The 19,061-nt window shown below is 35.1% G+C and overlaps 1 protein-coding gene across 3 annotated transcripts in view; it reads left to right on the top strand.

The window, feature by feature from the left end:
- The window catches only part of U2SURP (U2 snRNP associated SURP domain containing), a 71,022-nt gene extending 52,504 nt beyond the window's left edge, over positions 1-18,518 (top strand). For all 3 annotated transcript variants that reach the window (XM_051983333.1, XM_051983332.1, XM_051983334.1), the window contains 5 exons: positions 472-634; positions 8,538-8,648; positions 10,628-10,746; positions 11,879-12,055; positions 14,113-18,518. In XM_051983333.1, coding sequence (XP_051839293.1) covers positions 472-634; positions 8,538-8,648; positions 10,628-10,746; positions 11,879-12,055; positions 14,113-14,251 — 709 coding nt within the window. In that variant the 3' untranslated portion in view covers positions 14,252-18,518. The remainder of the gene's footprint in view (positions 1-471; positions 635-8,537; positions 8,649-10,627; positions 10,747-11,878; positions 12,056-14,112) is intronic.
- The last annotated feature ends 543 nt before the right edge of the window (positions 18,519-19,061 follow it).

Raw genomic sequence — 19,061 nt, 5'->3', positions numbered from 1 at the left:
TTTTATAGTCAATAAGAATATTATGTGTTCATCTACTCTGCCCAGAGTTCTTTAGAATGCAAAAAATAAAACACTTTACACAATGGAAATGTCATCAATTTAATAAACATTTATTGAGCTTTTGCTACTTATACAGGATGCTTAATATTAGGGAAGAGAGTCACTTCTCTCAGGGAATTTGTTTTACTGGAACAACACAGACATAGCATGTTTTGAGGGTAGGGGTGGAGAAGGGCACAAATGTAATCAGATATAGAGGGAGAAAGGAATTTATCTTAAATGGAGATTTTGATTTTGAAAGATAGCATAGTGCAAAGGCAGAAAGAGACACATATAGAAGCAAGGAAACTGATTGGAAGAAGAGGAAAAGACCCAAGGAAAGAGAGAAACTTAGTCAGGAAAGAAGGGAGCTCCCAGAGTAAACAGTGACACACCTTTGCATTTGCTAACGTCTTCAACTTATTCCCAAAGTCAAGAAGAAGAGAGTGAAGATGAGGAAGATACCCAGAGCTCCAAGTCTGAAGAACATCATTTGTATTCCAATCCCATCAAAGAAGAGATGACGGAGTCCAAATCCTCTATTAAATATTCAGAAATGAGTGAAGAAAAACGAGCTAAGCTTCGAGAAATTGAGGTCAGTATTGGTGTGGAATATGAAAATGTAATCAAACTCATTAAAAAAAAATAAGGTCATTTGGATTGTAAAGACTAGATATTTCCTTATTCTGGGTGACCTCTGTGAGTTAGATGAGATGTTAGAGCCCACAGTCATCCCTCCATCTTGCCCAACCTATGAATTAGGAGAAAAGAACTTCTGTCAGTCTCCCTCTTTTTTTAACAGCATGCAAACAGCATGGGGATGTTGTTATACTTGGGATTCTGGTTGGTAATTGAATGTGTTAGATTGAGTAAAAAGGACTTGTGCTGGACTGTAAAAGAACAGGGAAATTGTACCCAGGTTCAGATTCTAGCTTTGCAGCAGTAATCCTGCTTGTATAACTTTGGTTAATGGCTTTACCTTTCTGAGCCTCAGTTTCCTTTTCTAGAGAATAAACAGACTAGATACATTTGTCTCTATAAATCTAAAAAGATTCATAAGGAATTAAGAAAAAAGATTCTCTAAGAAATTCTTTTCTTGGAGAAAATTTGTTTTTTTCTTTTTTACTTGTTTTTTCCTGCCAGAAATAAAACTAGGAGATTTTATTGGGGAGAGTCCTCCTGAATTTCTACCCTCAGATTGTGGCAAAAGCTTCCAAGGAGTTTATGATTTATAGTGAAACAGTAATGGGATCTTAATACTTGAAAGAATACAGTTGAGGACTTTAAATTTCTTATGTACTTTGCTTTTACATTATACCTTTCATTTGTGTTGATCTCGTTTCCTTTTCTCTAAATAGTCATTGCTGTTATTAGGTTATTGGAAGATTTTTCCCACCCATTTCTCATACATAGTCAATTCAGAAACCACCGATAACATTTTATTTATTTATTTATTTTTTAATAATAAATTTTATTTTATTTAATAATAACTTCGCATTGACAGAATCCATGCCAGGATAATTTCTACACGACATTATCCCTTGCAATCACTTATGTTTCGTTTTTTCCCCTCCCTCCCTCCTCCCCCCCCCCAGGATGGCAAGCAGTCCTATATATGCTAAACATGTTGCAGTATATCCTAGATTCAATACATATTTGCAGAACCAAACAGTTCTCTTGTTGCACAGGGAGAATTGGATTCAGAAGGTAAAAATAACTCGGGAAGAAAATCAAAAATGCAAATAGTTCACATTCATTTCCCAGTATTCCTTCTTTGGGTGTAGCTGTTTCTGTCCATCATTTCTCCAATGAAACTCAGTTAAGTCTCTTTGTCAGAGAAATCCACTTCCATCAGAATACATCCTCATACAATATCGTTGTCGAAGTGTATAATGATCTCCTGGTTCTGCTCATCTCACTTAGCATCAGTCCATGTAGGTCTCTCCAAGCCTCTCTGTATTCATCCTGCTGGTCATTCCTTACAGAGCAATAATATTCCATAACATTCATATACCACAATTTACCCAGCCATTCTCCAATTGATGGGCATCCATTCATTTTCCAGTTTCTAGCCACTACAAACAGGGCTGCTACAAACATTTTGGCACATACAGGTCCCCTTCCTTTTTTAGTATCTCTTTGGGGTATAAGCCCAATAGAAACACTGCTGGATCAAAGGGTATGCACAGTTTGATAACTTTTTGGGCATAATTCCAGATCGCTCTCCAGAATGGCTGGATTCGTTCACAACTCCACCAACAATGCATCAATGTCCCCGTTTTCCCGCATCCCCTCCAACATTCATCATTGTTTTTTCCTGTCATCTTAGCCAATCTGACAGGAGTGTAGTGATATCTCAGAGTTGTCTTAATTTGCATTTCTCTGATCAATAGTGATTTGGAACACTCTTTCATGTGAGTGGTAATAGTTTCAATTTCTTCATCTGAAAATTGTCTGTTCATATCCTTTGACCATTTATCAATGATAACATTTTATTTTGAACTGTGCAATATCAGTAGGGTGTAAACTTTAGGTGGAGAAAGTAATGATTTCCAGAGATAATAAATTCATGTGGTTTCTCTGTAGTATGAGGAAGTTCATAATATTTAACATTGCAGAAATAGCAAATGTGTGACTTTAAGTAATACACATGTATTCTAAATTCCCACATAACAACTTACAAGTACATTCTTAAATACCATTTCTGGAGGTTTCTTTTCTCTTTTTAAAGATATCTTTTAGCACTAACCTTTGCAAAACTTTTTTTCCCCTCCCTTCTCCCACCCCTCCCCTATTCAGCAAGTTTCCAGGTCCTTGCCAGTACCATATTTTTGCACACATGGCTTTTTTTTGGGGGGGGGGGGTGAAGGGGAGGGAGAGCCATTTTTGATGGAAATAATTCTCCAGTGCTTAGTGTTTTTCTTTGTTACCTTAGGCAGAGGATCCTGACTAATTTACTCTTTTTTGGGAATGACTTTGGTGCTTTTATTACTTTGTTAGATGTTGCTTAGTCATCTGGCTTCTGCCTGTCAGATGAGGATCTGTCACTTCTGGGAGTTCCTGTTGTCTTGCCTTCCATTTAGATGGTTGCTTCTGATTGTTTTGAACTGGGAACAAAAGCATAAAATCAAAGCATTTTAGTGCTATAAAGAACTTCATAAATCATCCAGTAGACTGAACTCTGTGAGGTTAGAAACTATGATATCTTAATTCTCCAGACAAAAATTAGAGAACCTTGTGCACCTTGGAGCCAAGGAACTCAACGGCAAAGCAAGGGCTAGAATACAACACACATCATTGGCTTCTCCTTCAGGACCCTTTCTTTTACATTTCCCCCCCTCAAATTTGAGTATTCCATGAATTGAACTGATTGCTTAATTTAGGAGACCAGAATATTAATCTTGGAACAATTCAGTAACCAGATTGGATTAAAAACTTCATGTTGAATCAGTAACTCACCTAAGTAGAAGGGGACTCAGTGGGCTGTCTTACCAGCTCAGGGTTTTTAGGGAATGCATAGTGGATTTTAGATGTTAGGAATGTATCTGTCCAAATAAAATCATAAGATACTTTAAAAACAGAATTTTAAATAAGAACAGGAGTTGAAGTTACTAAGGGCCTATGGTATTCAGTCTTTTTTTTTTTTTTTTTTTTTTTTCCATGTTCAACTTTCTGTGATCCCTATTTGGGTTTTCTTGGCAAAAACATTGAAGTGGTTTGGTATTTTCCTTCTTCAACTCATTTTACAAATCAGAAAATTGCCCCAGGTCTCACAGCTAGTAAGTGTCTGAGGCTATTTGAACTCAGTTCTTCCTGATCCCAGACCTGGTGCTCTATGCACTGTGGTGTCACCTAGCTGCCCAAGAGGACCTCTCCTTTTAAGTAAATTAAATTTTAGTTGGGATTTTGGACAACAGCCTGAGGTGTTCAGAGACTTCACTTCTGAGATGTTGTACAATGGGAAGAGTTTGGATTTGAATCTTGGTGTTGCCACCTGACATTTTTGCTACCTGGTGAAGATACCTCTATGACTCTAGGCCTTATTTTTTCATCTCTCAAATGAAGGGGTTTGGATTAGAAGTGCCAGTTCTAAATTTGCACTCTCCTTATGTTCATCCTGAAGGAGAGATTATTAAAAAAGGATCTGATAATATTTGAAAGGCTTTTGTACATGGTCTAGTTTGAAGTTGTTCGGGAAAAATATATTTTTAAAAATGCAAAACAAACCTCAACTCTAGGATTATTAAACCAACTATATGAGACCATGTGTATAAAAAGAGTTTTAGTAGTGTTAATCCTAACAGATACTCGATTCTTCTCCTGTTTCCAAGTCAAGTATTTTCCCAATATGCTGCTGATGAGCTGACTCTGTTTGGACAGGTCACAGTATTCACAAGATAGGATAATAGCTGTGGGCCTTTTCTTATAGGGTAATTTTGCAATGTGCTTTGATAGACCTTAAAGTGTCATATTAATGTGCGCAGTAGCACACATTATAGGTGTTAGAATGTTAATTTAATTCTAAAACTTATATTGTGCCTGTGAATTACCATTCTTTTCTCATTCTCCTAATATGGTCTGACTTTTTTTGCTTGAGATTGATGTTACTTGCCAAAACTAACTTTTCTTCTTCTGCTTTGACTCTCCTGCCCCTTCCTGCTTTACCTGTTGGACCTCTGACAACAATCAGTCCTTTTCTCTCTTGCATCCTCAAAATTCTTCCTTTCAGTACCTTTCTACAAACTGGGAGAAAGAGAGTGTATGGGAGGGAGTGAATTTTAGTGGCACAAGTGTAACTTAACTTTTTTTTTTTTTAACTTTATTTCTCAAGTGTTCCAAGGTAGTAAGAAAAAGTTGCTTTAGTATTGGAGATTGCAGTTCTGACTTGGCTCTGTAGTTCTTTCTATAGGAATGTCCTAATTTAAATATTTATGTGCGTGTGTATCTTAACTCTCTTTACTCATATGCAAATTCCTGTTGTACATATTCACTGGTCTTTGAATAAACAAATGTATATGCAAACATTTTAGATAGAATTTTTTTTTTCAAGTGACAAGTTTTCTGCTTAGTAGCATTTGAAATAAATTCTGGGTAAAATCAGAATAGTAACTGTCTTGTAAAATCTAAGAAAAACACAGATATGTACATAATTTTGAAGGGAATAAAAACCACTATCTGTTAAAGAATTAAAATTGAGCAGTAACCAGGTAGGAAATGCCAGGAATGTTTTCTAAATACATCATCATCTCATTTACTCAAGTATCACTGAGTGAAAAGAGTGCCATTTCGAAGGAGTTATTTGTTTTCAGAAGTGATACTTCATTATTTTCAGTATCAAAACTTTAAAAAATAAATGTTTTATTTTTTAATAGAATTTATGGATTATAAATTAATCTTTGCTTGGTGACAATAAAGCCTCTCTTTAATATCAACTATAGAGATAATATTTCTCAGATGTTCTCCAGAGTTTAGATTTGTAGAGAGATGATTCTTGTACCCCTTTGTATCAATAACCCCATGCTATTGTTTTCCAAGTTGGTGTTTTTGTAGTTTTTTTTTTGGCTTTTTTTTTACTTCAATTTTTAGGATGCTTATTGTTAAGAATATATGTAATCTACTTTTCACCTTCTAATTTGTGGTATGTGAAACCAGGCAATCAAATTTGCTAGAATTTGTTAGAATTTTGTGGAAAGTTAGAAAAAATGCAATGTCTGAGGGCCTATAGGGCTGTTCTATGAGATAAAAAAACATAAGAGTTTATAGTAGGCACACTAAGAGATCCTCACAAAGATTCAAATCCAATATTGTCAGTATTGCTGAGGCTTAGTATGCAGTCTGATTCATTACTTAACTGTAGTTCTGGAAAGGTATATCTTCCCTCAAAGGAAGGAAATAGGTGTGGCATTGACTAGCCTTGTATGTTAAGCTTGTGAGAAAATCCAATAATTAAAGGAGAAGACATGATGAAAAGCCCTTAGGCAAAAATTAGCATAGACAGGAACATAAGAGATGTTGTCATCTGAGCATGCTCAAATAGATGACCTAGAAAGGAAAGAAGGCAGTAGTTGAAGTCTTCAGGAAACCGATTAGTACAGTGGTTTGCTGGAGCTTTCTTTGCCAAAAGCAAAGGAGCTAATAACTTTTTGACTTGCTTAATAAGGTGGTCATCAAGAATTTATTAAATGCCCACTTAGTGCCTGCTTCTGTGCTTGGTGCTCTGGGCAAATGTGTGCTCCGGAAAAATATATTTATAAGAATTTACAGAAAAAATAATCTGCAGTTAATTCTGTATTTATCATATACCTGCTATTTGCCAGGCTGAATTCTGGGGACACAAGGGTAAAAAATGAAATAATTTGCCCATAAATTAATGGGGAGGTAGCAAGTCTTTATTAAAAATGTATGTAGTGTATTTCTAAAACTAATAAGTTAAAAATAGATGCAAAGAAGTTTAATACAAAGCAAAGTGGGAAAGGGCAATAGAGAGGGCATGCAGAATAAGTAGAAAAATAGGAAAGGAGGACACAGGCATGAGGGTGTTCAGGAAAAGCTTCATGTAGAGATTGTTCTTGAGCTGTCTTGAAGGGAGATTCTCCTAAGGTGGAAGTGAAGGAGGAGTGCATTCCATTTAAAAGGGCAGATGATAAAAAGGTACAAAGATGACAGATAGATTGACAAGTGTAAGGAACAGAGAGAAGGCTAATTCAGGCCAATCATGGAGTCTGGGAAGGAAGTAATGTGTAATGGAGCTAGAAAGATAGACTTGGGCCAGATCATGAAGGGTTTTAAAAGCCATGTGAGTTTCTATTTCCTCCTAGAGAGGCAGTAAGGTGCTGGTAGATCTTATTGAGCTAAAATCATATGGTAGGAGAAGAAATAATGATGGACTAATCTCTGGTGGTGATAGTAGTAGAAACAGTGGCTTGGATGCAAAATAGTTTTGTCATATTAACATTGCAAAACCTTCACAGAAATGGAGAATTTGAAAAAGGGGAAATTTTGAATTCTCTTTTGGACATGTTGTTCCCCAGAATGTCCGATTTGAAATGTCCCATAGGCAGTTGATACCTTTCCTACTGAAGTGGAAAGACAGGTTAAATTTGTACGTTAATTAGTCATTGATTGACATTGAGTTAATAATTAAATCTGTGAGAAATGATAAAATCACTAAGAAAAAGTATAGAGAAGAAGAGAGAAGATCAGAACAGCCTTGAGGAGCACTCCCATTTGGGCACTGGGATATGGATGATGAGTAAGCCCAGATGGTTTGTTGTTCACATTGTATTGAGCTACATACTTTGTCCTTAAAACCCTGTGTGGTACATAAGTGCATGAAAGGTATTATCCATATTTTATAGATGAAGAAATAGGCTCAGAGAATTTATGTGATTTGCATACAACCACCAACTAATGAGTGCTGGAAGTGGAATTTAAACTAGCTCTCTACTCACTCAAGTTTAGCACTCTTTTCCATTAACTATCCTAATTTTCTCTTTAAAAGGTAGCAGAATCAAAGAGCCATTTTATTCACGCCAACCAAATATCCAGCTAGTCATTTTAATATCTTTGAGTTTAGTTTTCTTTTATGTTTAAAACAAAAGAGTTGGAAAGAGGATATTTATACCTAAATTTCTTTCCAGCTTTAAATTTTAAATGGAAATTAATGAATATGTTGAAGGGAGATGACAATCTCATCTTAGAAATTGTGATAAGAAAGAAAAGCTGGTCATATGTCATTTATGTAGAGCAGATTTCTAATAGTTCAGAAAAAGGCTAGACAGGATCCCATGGATTAAACTTTGGCGTAATATATAAATCTGAGGGGGATGAGAAGTATTAGTAATCGAATTCTGAATGCAGAGAAAAGCATTTATGATGAGGTGGGGAAAGGAGACCTGTTTAGAGACAGGAAAACTCATCAGCCAGCTTAGATGTTTTTAAACTTGTATCAAAGATGAGGATAGGCAGAAATAAAGAGTTGGCATACAGAACCAAAGCACCATCTTCTAAGGTGGCTATATTCTAGATATTTGAGGTGATCGGATAATTAACTGCCCAAAGGTTACAAATTAATTATTCCAGATGCTCTGTCAAATGGTTGTGTATCATTTCCCTTCCCCTCTCTCCCAGCCAGTCCACTCTGTCTTATCTTGAACTTGGAATCAGACTTGATAACTTGTTATATTTGTATGCAGCTAAGTGTTGCAGTAGATAGACCCACTTTTCTGAGTTCAAATTTGACCTTAGGCACTAGGCAAGTCACTTGACTCTGCCTCAGTCTCCTCATCTGTAAGATGATCTGGAGAAGGAAATGGCAAACAACTCCAGAAAACCCCAGATGGGTCATGAAGAGTCAGATATGACCGAAATGACAGAATAACAATTATATTGGTGTTGGTTTTCATAAGCCAGATAGAAAAGAATGAAGGGCACTTGGCCTCAGGAAGCCTTTTTTAGTAATGAGGAATAACTTGTAAATGTCTTTTTTTTTTCCACAGCTCAAAGTGATGAAGTTTCAAGATGAATTGGAATCTGGGAAAAGACCGAAAAAGCCAGGACAGAGCTTTCAAGAACAAGTGGAGCACTACAGAGATAAACTTCTTCAGAGAGTAATGGGAATTCTGTATTATGACATTTACCTCACTAATTAGATTAGTGCCTTAGAATTCTTGTAACCTTTTAAAAGAAAATTAGAAATTGACATGTTTATATTCTCTAAGTTATAAACATCCAGAAGTATTTGACAGTTTGCCATATTTAGTTTCTTTATGAAAAAGGCATTTTGAAATAGACAAAAGGACTTCATTAAAGGGCTAGTGTAGCCTCTATCACTTATAAAATAATGATAGATTTATCTTTTTAGATACATCTCTGAGATCCTGGGAGTGCCAAAAGGCGGTATTATGGTTGTGACAGTATGAGACAATTATTTTGGGGTTCATTATGGAAGTGGCACAAAAAACATGAAGGCAGTTTGAATTGGTTTGATTTTGAAATTGAAAAGAAACTTTTATATAGTTTTTCAAGTTTGGACAGCAACACCAACTCTCAGCATAGCTCATTACTTTCGATGCAGCTATTCCAAAAGGATCCTGCATAGTGTAGATCTGTAGATAAGTATTAGAAGTCTCCAAATTTCATATACTTGAGTGTAGGAACCTGGACTGGGAAATGTTATTGTTGATTTTGACAATTTATCAAACTAACAGAGAAGTAATGAATAACATTTTGTCCACCCTGTCTTGTTTGTGTCTGTCTCCTCTCTTACCTTTTACTCTTCCTCTAATCCCCAAAAGCTTCCCCTCCCATGCAAATTTTCACATGGCTGAAAGTCACAAAATAATCAGTAATGGTACCATTTACGTGTTTTTCAAAAGTTGCTTGTTTTAGGCATTTAATTGCATTTATAATGGAAAAATAATATTTCTTTGTATTGCAGTATCCATTCACTTTATCACCTTTATATTTCTGATCCAGATAAACATGAAATGTTTACTAAGTTACTGAATTGACTGAATGGTATATAAAGCTTTGGGAAGATGATGAGTAAGAGTTTTGTAGTGTATGAAAAATTATCTGCCTCCAAACTTCTTTTTTCACTAGATTTGATGGTAACATCTGAAATGTAAAGGCTTAAAATTAATAGCATATGTTCGAGAACATAATTGGCCTCTTAGATCTTTACTCTTTCTCATTTTAATTGGAGAAAGAAAGAATTGTCTTGAGCAAACTTCCCCTCCACCCTCCTTTTCAAATTTAGTAAATTTGTGAAGAAAATTCACATTAGTATGGAACTAAATGAGCCTTGGTAGAGAGTGTAAGAGTGTTTCCTTAAAGTATTTAGAAGCCATCTTCCTTATTCCTTCTACAAACATTAAGTGCCTACTGTGTGTATGGTGCAATGTGAGGTAGGAGATGGGAAGAAGAGTGAGAAATTGACCATCCTCAAAGGAGATTTTCATAGAAAATTGGAATTTCACTTGGAGTTGTTATAGTAGCATGTAAGTTCCCTAAGGATTAGAGCCATTCATTTTACCTTGTGTCCCACGTACTAAGTGCATTGTAGATGATGCTTGGCACATGGATTCTTTGCAAATCTCATTGATTTGGCACAAACAAATAGAAAAATAGCTCAGTTTATTTCTTCTACTAAGTTGATATAATAGTTTTGATCTGCCAGAGCAATCAGCACTTATGGATAAACTACTGATAATAAGATAACTTTTTTTTACAATTTACTTTTGGGGTTTTTTTTTAATGCTTATATTTATAATTCTGCTTTTGTATACTAATTTTCTGTGTGAGAGCATTTTAAATGTTAATCAAATTCACACGTATAATTGAAAATCACAAGCACAAAAGTTAATAAATTCTTAGTTTCTTCATGTTTTACAGCAAAATAAGAATAGTTTTCTTAGAATATCATTAATATTTTTACAAGTTTTTCTAGGGTGCTAATTCAGCAATACTATATTTTCTTTCTTACACAAAAACAGTAATTGATAAGTGACTTTGGAAGAATTTGAAATTCTTTGTAAAATATGTAACATATCAGAAATGCTTTTTTTTTTTTTTAATCTTTTCTTAGGAAAAGGAGAAGGAATTGGAAAGAGAACGTGAGAGAGACAAGAAGGATAAAGAGAAACTGGAATCCCGATCCAAAGACAAGAAGGAAAAAGATGAATGCACGCCAACAAGGAAAGAAAGGTGCAGCCTGTGTTATTTTGCTCTGTGAAGAAGATCAGAGGTTTGGGTTGGTGTGACTCTAATGGGACACTTTATAGTCATAGAACCAAAGCCAGAAAAATTTTGAAAACTCTAGTCCAGCATCCTCATTCTACAGATGAGGACACTGAAGCACCAGAGAATCATGTCATAATCTGGAAAAATGATGGTTTTGGATATGGGTGGCTTCTTACCACAAAGAGAGGCAGTATTAGTTGGAGAATAAGGGAAAGTGCTACACTTAGTTATGTAGCCATCTTCCCTAATTCAAGATTCAGATTGTATCTTTAGTTCTTACCTCAGAAGGGGAATTTAGTTACAGTATCACCTACCAAGCCTAAGACTCAAATGACCAAAACAACTCACTAGATCTTTGTTATCTCCTAGATAAGCAGCTCTCACAGATTAATTTGCCTCGTGATGGCTGTCTTTAACCTGGAAGTGGGAGAGGAGAAGTCAGCCCATAAAGCCTTCATTTAGGAAGAGAAGTTCATATTTCTGGGTTCACCAGGTTACTGAATGCCAGAAATTTGCTTCTCTTTGAGCCCTTTGCAGCCTAGGATTTCTTAAAAGATCTTGAACCACAAGATTTAGATTGCATCCTTTGAAATATATTTGAACCATGGCTAGTTGCAGCTGAAAGCTTGGTGAAAGAGATGCATAATGTGACCATGAGTGTTCATAGCAGACATTCATATTCCAAAGAACTCTCAAAATGATTTAAGAAGAAGCAAAACATTTCATATGCTAGTTTGAGATTAAATTCATTCATCTTAAAGCAAACATTGATGCTTTTTCTATTGCAGCAGTAGGTAAGGTAATTATTGTCTGCCCTATGTTTGTCACTGCTTTTTATGAATCTGGGGCTGTACCATGTTTGATATAGCACATTCTTACTCTTAACCTTTTGTTCTCGAAGACTTTTTTCAATAGTGTCGCATAAGAAATGATATTGGTTATAAAAGCCTTGATTAGTTAAAGGAGAAGTCACTTGGTATGTTGGACTTGAACTACTTTTAGAAAATAGCATTGCTAATTATTGGTAGGAATTAATAACTAATGTCCACAACTATCGATTACTAGTTATTGAATCTTTTTATTCTTTATTTTATAGGAAAAGGCGACATAGCACATCGCCCAGCCCCTCTCGGAGCAGTAGTGGTAGGCGAGCAAAATCTCCATCACCCAAATCAGAGCGATCAGAGCGGTCAGAAAGATCTCACAAAGAGAGTTCCCGTTCCAGGTCATCTCACAAAGATTCTCCCAGAGATGTTAGTAAAAAGGCCAAAAGGTAATTCTGAATCATTTCTATACATTTAAAAGTCATAAAAATATATTTTCTAGTTTCTTTATAATTCCACAAATAATTTCGTTTTTTAAAGTCTTTTAAGATTTCTTGCTATTGAAGTAGAGTTGTCAATAAATGCAGTTCTATGAATTATTTTGCTTTCATTTTTCTGGATAACTTTCTTAAATGCTTTACATTTTACATTATTCAGTTTCTCTTGAGTAAGCATGAGGAAAGTCTTTTGAGTGAAAAAGGAAGATTAGTAGCCTTGAAATGCAATTCAGAACTTCTTCAATGAATCCAGAAAAGGCTCCTTGACCCTCCCACTGTCCTCTGTAGTTTCTGTACTTTTGCCGTGAAACAAAGAAGGCATATAAGTTTTCATTACTCTTGATCACCATCTTATGACACAGCAGCATCACAGGCGAGAATGTGGGGCTGACACATATTTGCATATAGAAATCTCTTGGTTCTCTTCTTAATGAATTGTGTAGTCTGTGTACATTTTTCCTTTTTTTCACTTTTATCACCACAGACACTGAACATGGGAATGTGTGATTAATGAAAATTTGCCAAATATTAAAATATTTTCTTTTGGGGTATCAAAGAGCAAAAGAAAAAAAAGTCTGATGAGAATTTGTCCAAAGTGTTAATGCACTCTTGCCTTCTCAAAGCATTCTGGCCATCATGTAGCAGGTTCAGAGATGCATGGCAGTTATTGCAGCAGTGCTGGCTGCAATTGTTCATGGCCTCAGCCCCTGTGGACAAGCTAAATGGCTCGAGGCTGCTGTGCTTTTTTTTTTTTTTTTAATTCTGTCATATCTTCATAATTTTTCTCTTTCTCGCTTACTGTCAGCAAATAATTCTTACCACTCTCTGTTTAGTTTCTAGGATCCTTCCTTGACCTTTCCCTTCCCCCATTGCACCCCCATTTTCTGGCTTGATGCTTCTAATCTGCTGTTTGATGCCTACACACCCAGAGAAAATAGACTATTAGTCTGTCTTGGGGGGAGCCATGTGTGTTTGGTCCTCCATGGACTACTGATAAGGCTTCTTTGTTTTCAGTCATGTACAATTGTGGTTTCTAGATTAAGGAGTTACTACACTCAAACTTTTGTCAGACCATATTTTTCATAGATTCTCATAGATTTAGAACTTGAAGGGCCAATGTAGTCTAGCCCCTTCTTTATAGGGGTCCTGGAGTTCCACTGCTAGTTAGTATTACAGGACTTGAACCTAAGTCCTCTTGGTTGCAGGGCCACCACTTACTATACCATGCTTCATCATGTATTGAGTAATTTCTAGAATTTACATTATTATTAGTGTACATATTAGGAACAGAGATTATTTGGGACCTCTTAAATTGTAGTTATCTAAATGGTAAATTCTTATTAAAAATTTTTATAGAGAAGTTTCTTTTGGACTGAAAAACTTTCTATATCTATAAATTGTCCATTGCTAATAAAATCATAAGGCTGCAATGGATTTTAAAAACATCCACTTCTTGTTCTAGATAATGCTGTGTTTAAATGACCATAGAATAGACTGCCTTTTCAAAAACCATAGAACTAAAAATTATCATCTCTTTGTCATGCATTTTTGGCCTTTTATTCCTTATAATACATAATACTTTAATAACCCACGTCACATCATTTTAACAAATAATGAAGTTATGAAGTGAAATAAGAAATTGAGAGAACTTTGGCTCTTGTATTTTTCGAGGGGAAATTTTTGTTAATGAGAAATGTGTTTTCATATTGGACCACAGATCTGTACCACAGAATTCATTAGGATAACATATCTGTTTTGATTTTGTATCAATTTAAAATAGCATTTTTGGGGAGCTTGCCTTGTAGAATAGCTTGCTTTCATAGTGTACAGAATAATCGTATTTCCTTCATTTTGTGGTAGTTAAAAAATGTAAGAGTGGTTATACACTTTATGGAAATTAAGCATTTTGTTTAACATACTTTTTTCATTGCTCTAAATTGTTGGGTACTTTAAACATCTAAAATAGAGTTCTTACCTACATATTCATGCTTGGCTTCTATTTTTGACAGATCACCATCTGGTTCAAGGACACCTAAAAGGTCTAGGCGATCACGATCTAGGTCCCCTAAAAAATCAGGGAAGAAATCCAGGTCTCAGTCTCGATCTCCGCACAGATCCCACAAGAAGTCAAAGAAAAGCAAACACTGACAAAAAAAAAAAAAAAATCACTTTTTTTTTTTTTTTTTTTTAAAACAATGCTGTCGCTTACTGGAAATGCGGTTTTGTTTTTGTGCCTGAACAAGTCTGTTTTAAAAAAAAAAATCAAATGGAAGAGCATTCCTCAATTTTTTTTTTTTTGTGAATGCACGTGTATACTCATGAGTAACTGCATCTGTAGACCTGTCATTGTTTTATATTGTACAAAAATATCTTCATTGTGGCTGTTTCTCAAAATGAAACATTTTTTTTGTGTTTATGAATTTCATCAGAAATGTGTGTAACTGATCTGCTGGCAGTAGTGATATTTTGTTTTAGGATGTTGTGACCTAGCAAAAATAACACACAGATGTTTTTCCCCCTTTTGTAGCTTTGACAATTTGGATTAGATTTCAAATAAAATCTCAACAGAAAATTAAATGTTGTTTTCTTGCCCCATTGGTGACAGCGAGTTCCATAAAAGTCTAAGTGAGTTTGCCACCACTCATGCTTCTCCTCTGTGATGCACTTTACAATCCCTGGCGTTCTGAGTAACTATTCCCTTAGTTATATTAAAATAACTGTCAAAATTAAGACAACTGAGAAAATTCTGTGGTCATTGTTCTTAAGAGGGTTCTGAAATAACCAGGATTTCCTAGACCACTTTGGTGCCCAGAGAGCTAAGAATCATAGAAATGGCATGCTTTGTTAGGCTACTGCACTGCCCACAGGCAAAGCCAAAATCAATAGGATTGTCTTTTTACAGAAATAGTTTTTAACACAACACACATATATCTAGAAAAAATATACGGAGAGAATTTAAATCATGGGCTTATTAGTTGGGGGTGAGCTGTTGTTTATACAATTCAGATTAAGATAGGAAGAAGTAGCTTGGGGACCTAGTTCTTTCTAGACTTTTTCTCCTCCATGACAGCCAAAGGTTCTTTCTGTATTCTTTTTTCATGCCCCTGTTTGAAGGTTAGTATCAAAATTTTTTTCTTACTATTAATCACCTCAGTCTAAAAAAGTAAGAATGGTTTCAGTTCAAGTAAAATAAGAAAATAAATTAGCTTTTTGAAATTCCTAAGCTTGAGTATCTCACCCAGGATGCATTGAAAAGTTCATTTAAGCAGCTGATACCACTTGGAAGTTGTAATATGCTCTGATCTGGGAGCAAGACTTCCTCAGTATAGCAGAGCAGATATTTGTACAATGTTTTTATATAGTAAGCATAAAAGACCCAGGGTCATTTTAGATCTTAGGTCTGACAGATACTAAAATTTGTCTGTTTTCCTTTAATGGTTTTCATTTGGGTGCTTAATTGTATAATTGTTCAAGATGTGGAGGGGTGGGGGTTGTGTTTTTGTTTTTGTGGGTTGTGGAGAAGTACTCTGATGATGGATTGTCTTGATTAGGATACTTTTAAAAGAAGCTTTATTTTAAACCTATTTTACACATTTTTAAAATAAATTCTTGCAGGCATGTAATTTTAAATGTACTATACACGTGAGGGAGTAATTGTATTCGTATCAGCTGCTGTTGGCAGGCCACTTCTAAACTGTGCAAACCAATAAAATGTGGCAGTGAGCCCATCAAGATTATTTTCCTTAATGGCTCTTATCAACATATAAATATTGCTTGAATAGGTATTCACTTAACTTTCATGCTTCTGTTCAAGCATTTTGTTAGGGAATGTTAATTGTTAAAAGCCCACTCTGAACCATTAAGAAATGCTAAAAATTTGGTGCTGGTTTCTTTCCCCCCACCCCCCTTTTTAAAAAAAAATCAACATAAGTAGCTTTTTCTACTCTTACTCCATACCTGGAAGAACTTAATTTTGTGAAATATATCTTGCTTGGCAAAACTTTAGGGATAGATGAATCTCTGTCCTGCACTCCACATAGGTAGCTGGTAGGCGCAGTGCTATTTTGGTAGTGTGAAGGCTTGCAAATAAACAATATGCCAAACAAATAGCAAGAAATTGCGGGGAGAGAGGGGTGTACTCTGCTCTTCAGAGGATGAATGAGTAGGAAAACTGTTGTGGTGATTTAATTGGGGTATTTTATAAAGCATTAGAATTAAGCAGCTCTCTGTCTTGAGCATAATTATAAGACCTTATTTTACAATAGATAAGACTGGTCTTCTGCCTTTTTAAGTGTTGGCATGCTGTGTGAACAACAATGGAGGATATGTAGGGAATCCAGCAGTTTTGGCTCCTCCAGAGCACTTCTCTGAGAGTTGTTGAATTGTAAAGGTACTGGTAAATTAGTTGCTCTTTATTGACTTTAATGAGAAGTTAGAGAAAGTAAACATGTTTCTAACTTTCCAACTTGTGAGAATTTGATAGGATAAAAAAGGGGGGGGAGGGAAGGATCTTGCAAAAGGAAGGCATATTTGATTAGGTTTTTGAAAATCTTATCACTCATGATCAGATAGATGCCCAAACAAGGTAGTTCTGAATTACTCGCTGAAGTCTCCACAAATAAACTAAAAGATTCTTATTCACTTCCTTTCATTAAAAAAGAAATATTTCAGCCGACTTCAAAATTCATGCCCAGGAACCATGTATCTTCTATAGCCAGTTAGGAAAGAAAATGCGCTCTCTTGGCTTTACAGGTGAAGCCAGATTCTTTCATTACTCTGTTCTCTGCTGTTTCAGAGATGGGCTTCCCTGCTAGACTTATACTGCTCTGGTCTCCCATTGTTGTTCAGGTGAAAAAAATCATACTAAAACAACCTGCTGCTTACCAAAAATAAACCCAAGAAAATAAGTAAGCATGTTTGTTTGGGCAATATTTTTCCATGTTCCTGTATATGGTGTTAGTAAATGGCTGGGATTTTTGCATAAGAAGAATGTTTAGGAATTGAGTGACCCAAAGGATGTCTTATTGATTCAGAATTTTTTTTTTTAAATTCTTGTATGTGCTAAGGTTTGCAAAAATTGCACTGACCTGGTTTTATTTTGTTTGGACCATGCCTATGGGATTAAGTTGAGGCTTGCTCCAATTAAAAAAACCCAGTGGGAAAAATATTTGCTTACATGCTTTTATGTAACAGCTGTTTTTTTCTTTGTTTTAAATTCTTTACTGTTGAGACTATATATATTTTTAAAAATCTTAGTTGTAATTAGGCCTAATTTCCCTAAAAAGTCTTGGCTTTTATCTTTATAAAATTCAAGGTTTGGAGAAATAGAGCCAAAAAAATATTTTTGCCACTGTGAAAAAAAATAAACAGATCATTTATATTGCCAAAACTCATATTGCCAAAATGCTTCAAACTAGTCATCAAAATCAGGACTTCTGCTAAAGTGGGTTGTTTTTTGAGACTGTACAGTACTACCATTATAAGATATTCCATTTAAGAAATCTGTATAAACACTATTTGAAGACATCTTTAGATACGAAACATAATTTTAAATGATTAAGCCAACTAGAGTGAATTTAATGCAAACATTTCTGAATAGCCTGTGCTTTTAGAAAGTATACATACATCCTTTTGAGTTTAAAGGAATACACTATTTGTAAAAATTCCCTTTCATGGTAAAGGACTTGTCTCATATTCGTACTTCACATGTAAGATTTAAAAGAGCTTATATGGGGATTAGTTCATTATAATAATTTAAGCATTGGGTTTTTTTCCCCATCGTCTTCCAAGATTAATTTTAATACATCAATGTAAAGTCCCAGTGGGAGTGTTCTTAAGAATTTTCTTCCAGATGAGCCACATCCCAATTTAAAAATTGATTGCCTCAGTGTTTGACTCAATACAGCTGTGAACCTTATGGAATTTAAGTATCAATGCTACATGTATGTATAATTGGTTATATAGTTTTTTTAGGTGAGTAGATAAAATTTGGCCTAAGCTCATTTTCATATACCTATTTGTGCTTGGAATATTGATATATTTTGTTTTAATTCTGCAGTCTCTTGTAATGCCTCTGGTGGTGGCTTTGAAACACCAGGGAAAATAGGGAGTTTTTAAGAACTGAGAATAATGTAGTTGTATCCAACTAAACTGAAATATTCTCCTTAATTCCCTGTGCTCCTCTATTCCCCACCTCCCAACATGTTTCCTTCCATTGAACTTTTTCCATAATAGAGTCTCTTAATACAGGGATTAAGGGTTCCAAGTTTATTAAAGGAGATGTTCTCCATACCAGACTGTCACTTTATAGTTTTTCTACTTAAGGATTATATGATTGAAACAAAATTGTGAAACTTCCCTTTTGTTGTTTGTTGGGCATAATTACTTTAATAAAAGTACATTTTTTCATATCAAATTTATACTGTTCATGTAATTTTATCCATGTAGAACTTGAGCCTTCTTAATGCAAGCACAGTAAGCCATATCTAATTAATTTCAGCTGTGTGCCTTTAGCAATTGAACCCTAAAAAGATCTTTGTCCTTTGTGAAGCAAGCAGTGCACCATTTTTATCTGTTGAAACCAGAAAGTTAGTACATTTTTCATGGTTAAGAATCTTAGCATACAACTTCAAGTACTTATTTTTGAAAGCTTAGTCCCTGTCTCCCCTTCTTTTCTGCCTTTCTCCCTCCCCCCCAAATGCTGACTATTACAACAGTAAACTCATGACTGAGAATTTTCAGGTTTCTCATTGGTTCCTTTTGGGGCTCAATAATGTTTTCTTTAAGGATTTTGGCATTTGAAAACAGTTACTTCCTTATAGGGCTTGGAAAATAACTGCCAAAATGGCCCATCAGCATTTTTTGTATTTTGAATAAAAACTAAAAAAGAAAGAAATGTAACTGATCATAAAAACAATGCGTAAGCACTGTACACTCTGGCTACATCATCTCATTAAAA

The sequence above is a fragment of the Antechinus flavipes genome, chromosome 3 (genome assembly GCF_016432865.1).
Source record: "Antechinus flavipes isolate AdamAnt ecotype Samford, QLD, Australia chromosome 3, AdamAnt_v2, whole genome shotgun sequence".
Lineage (NCBI taxonomy): Eukaryota > Metazoa > Chordata > Mammalia > Dasyuromorphia > Dasyuridae > Antechinus > Antechinus flavipes.
This window is presented reverse-complemented; position numbering and strand designations above follow the sequence as displayed.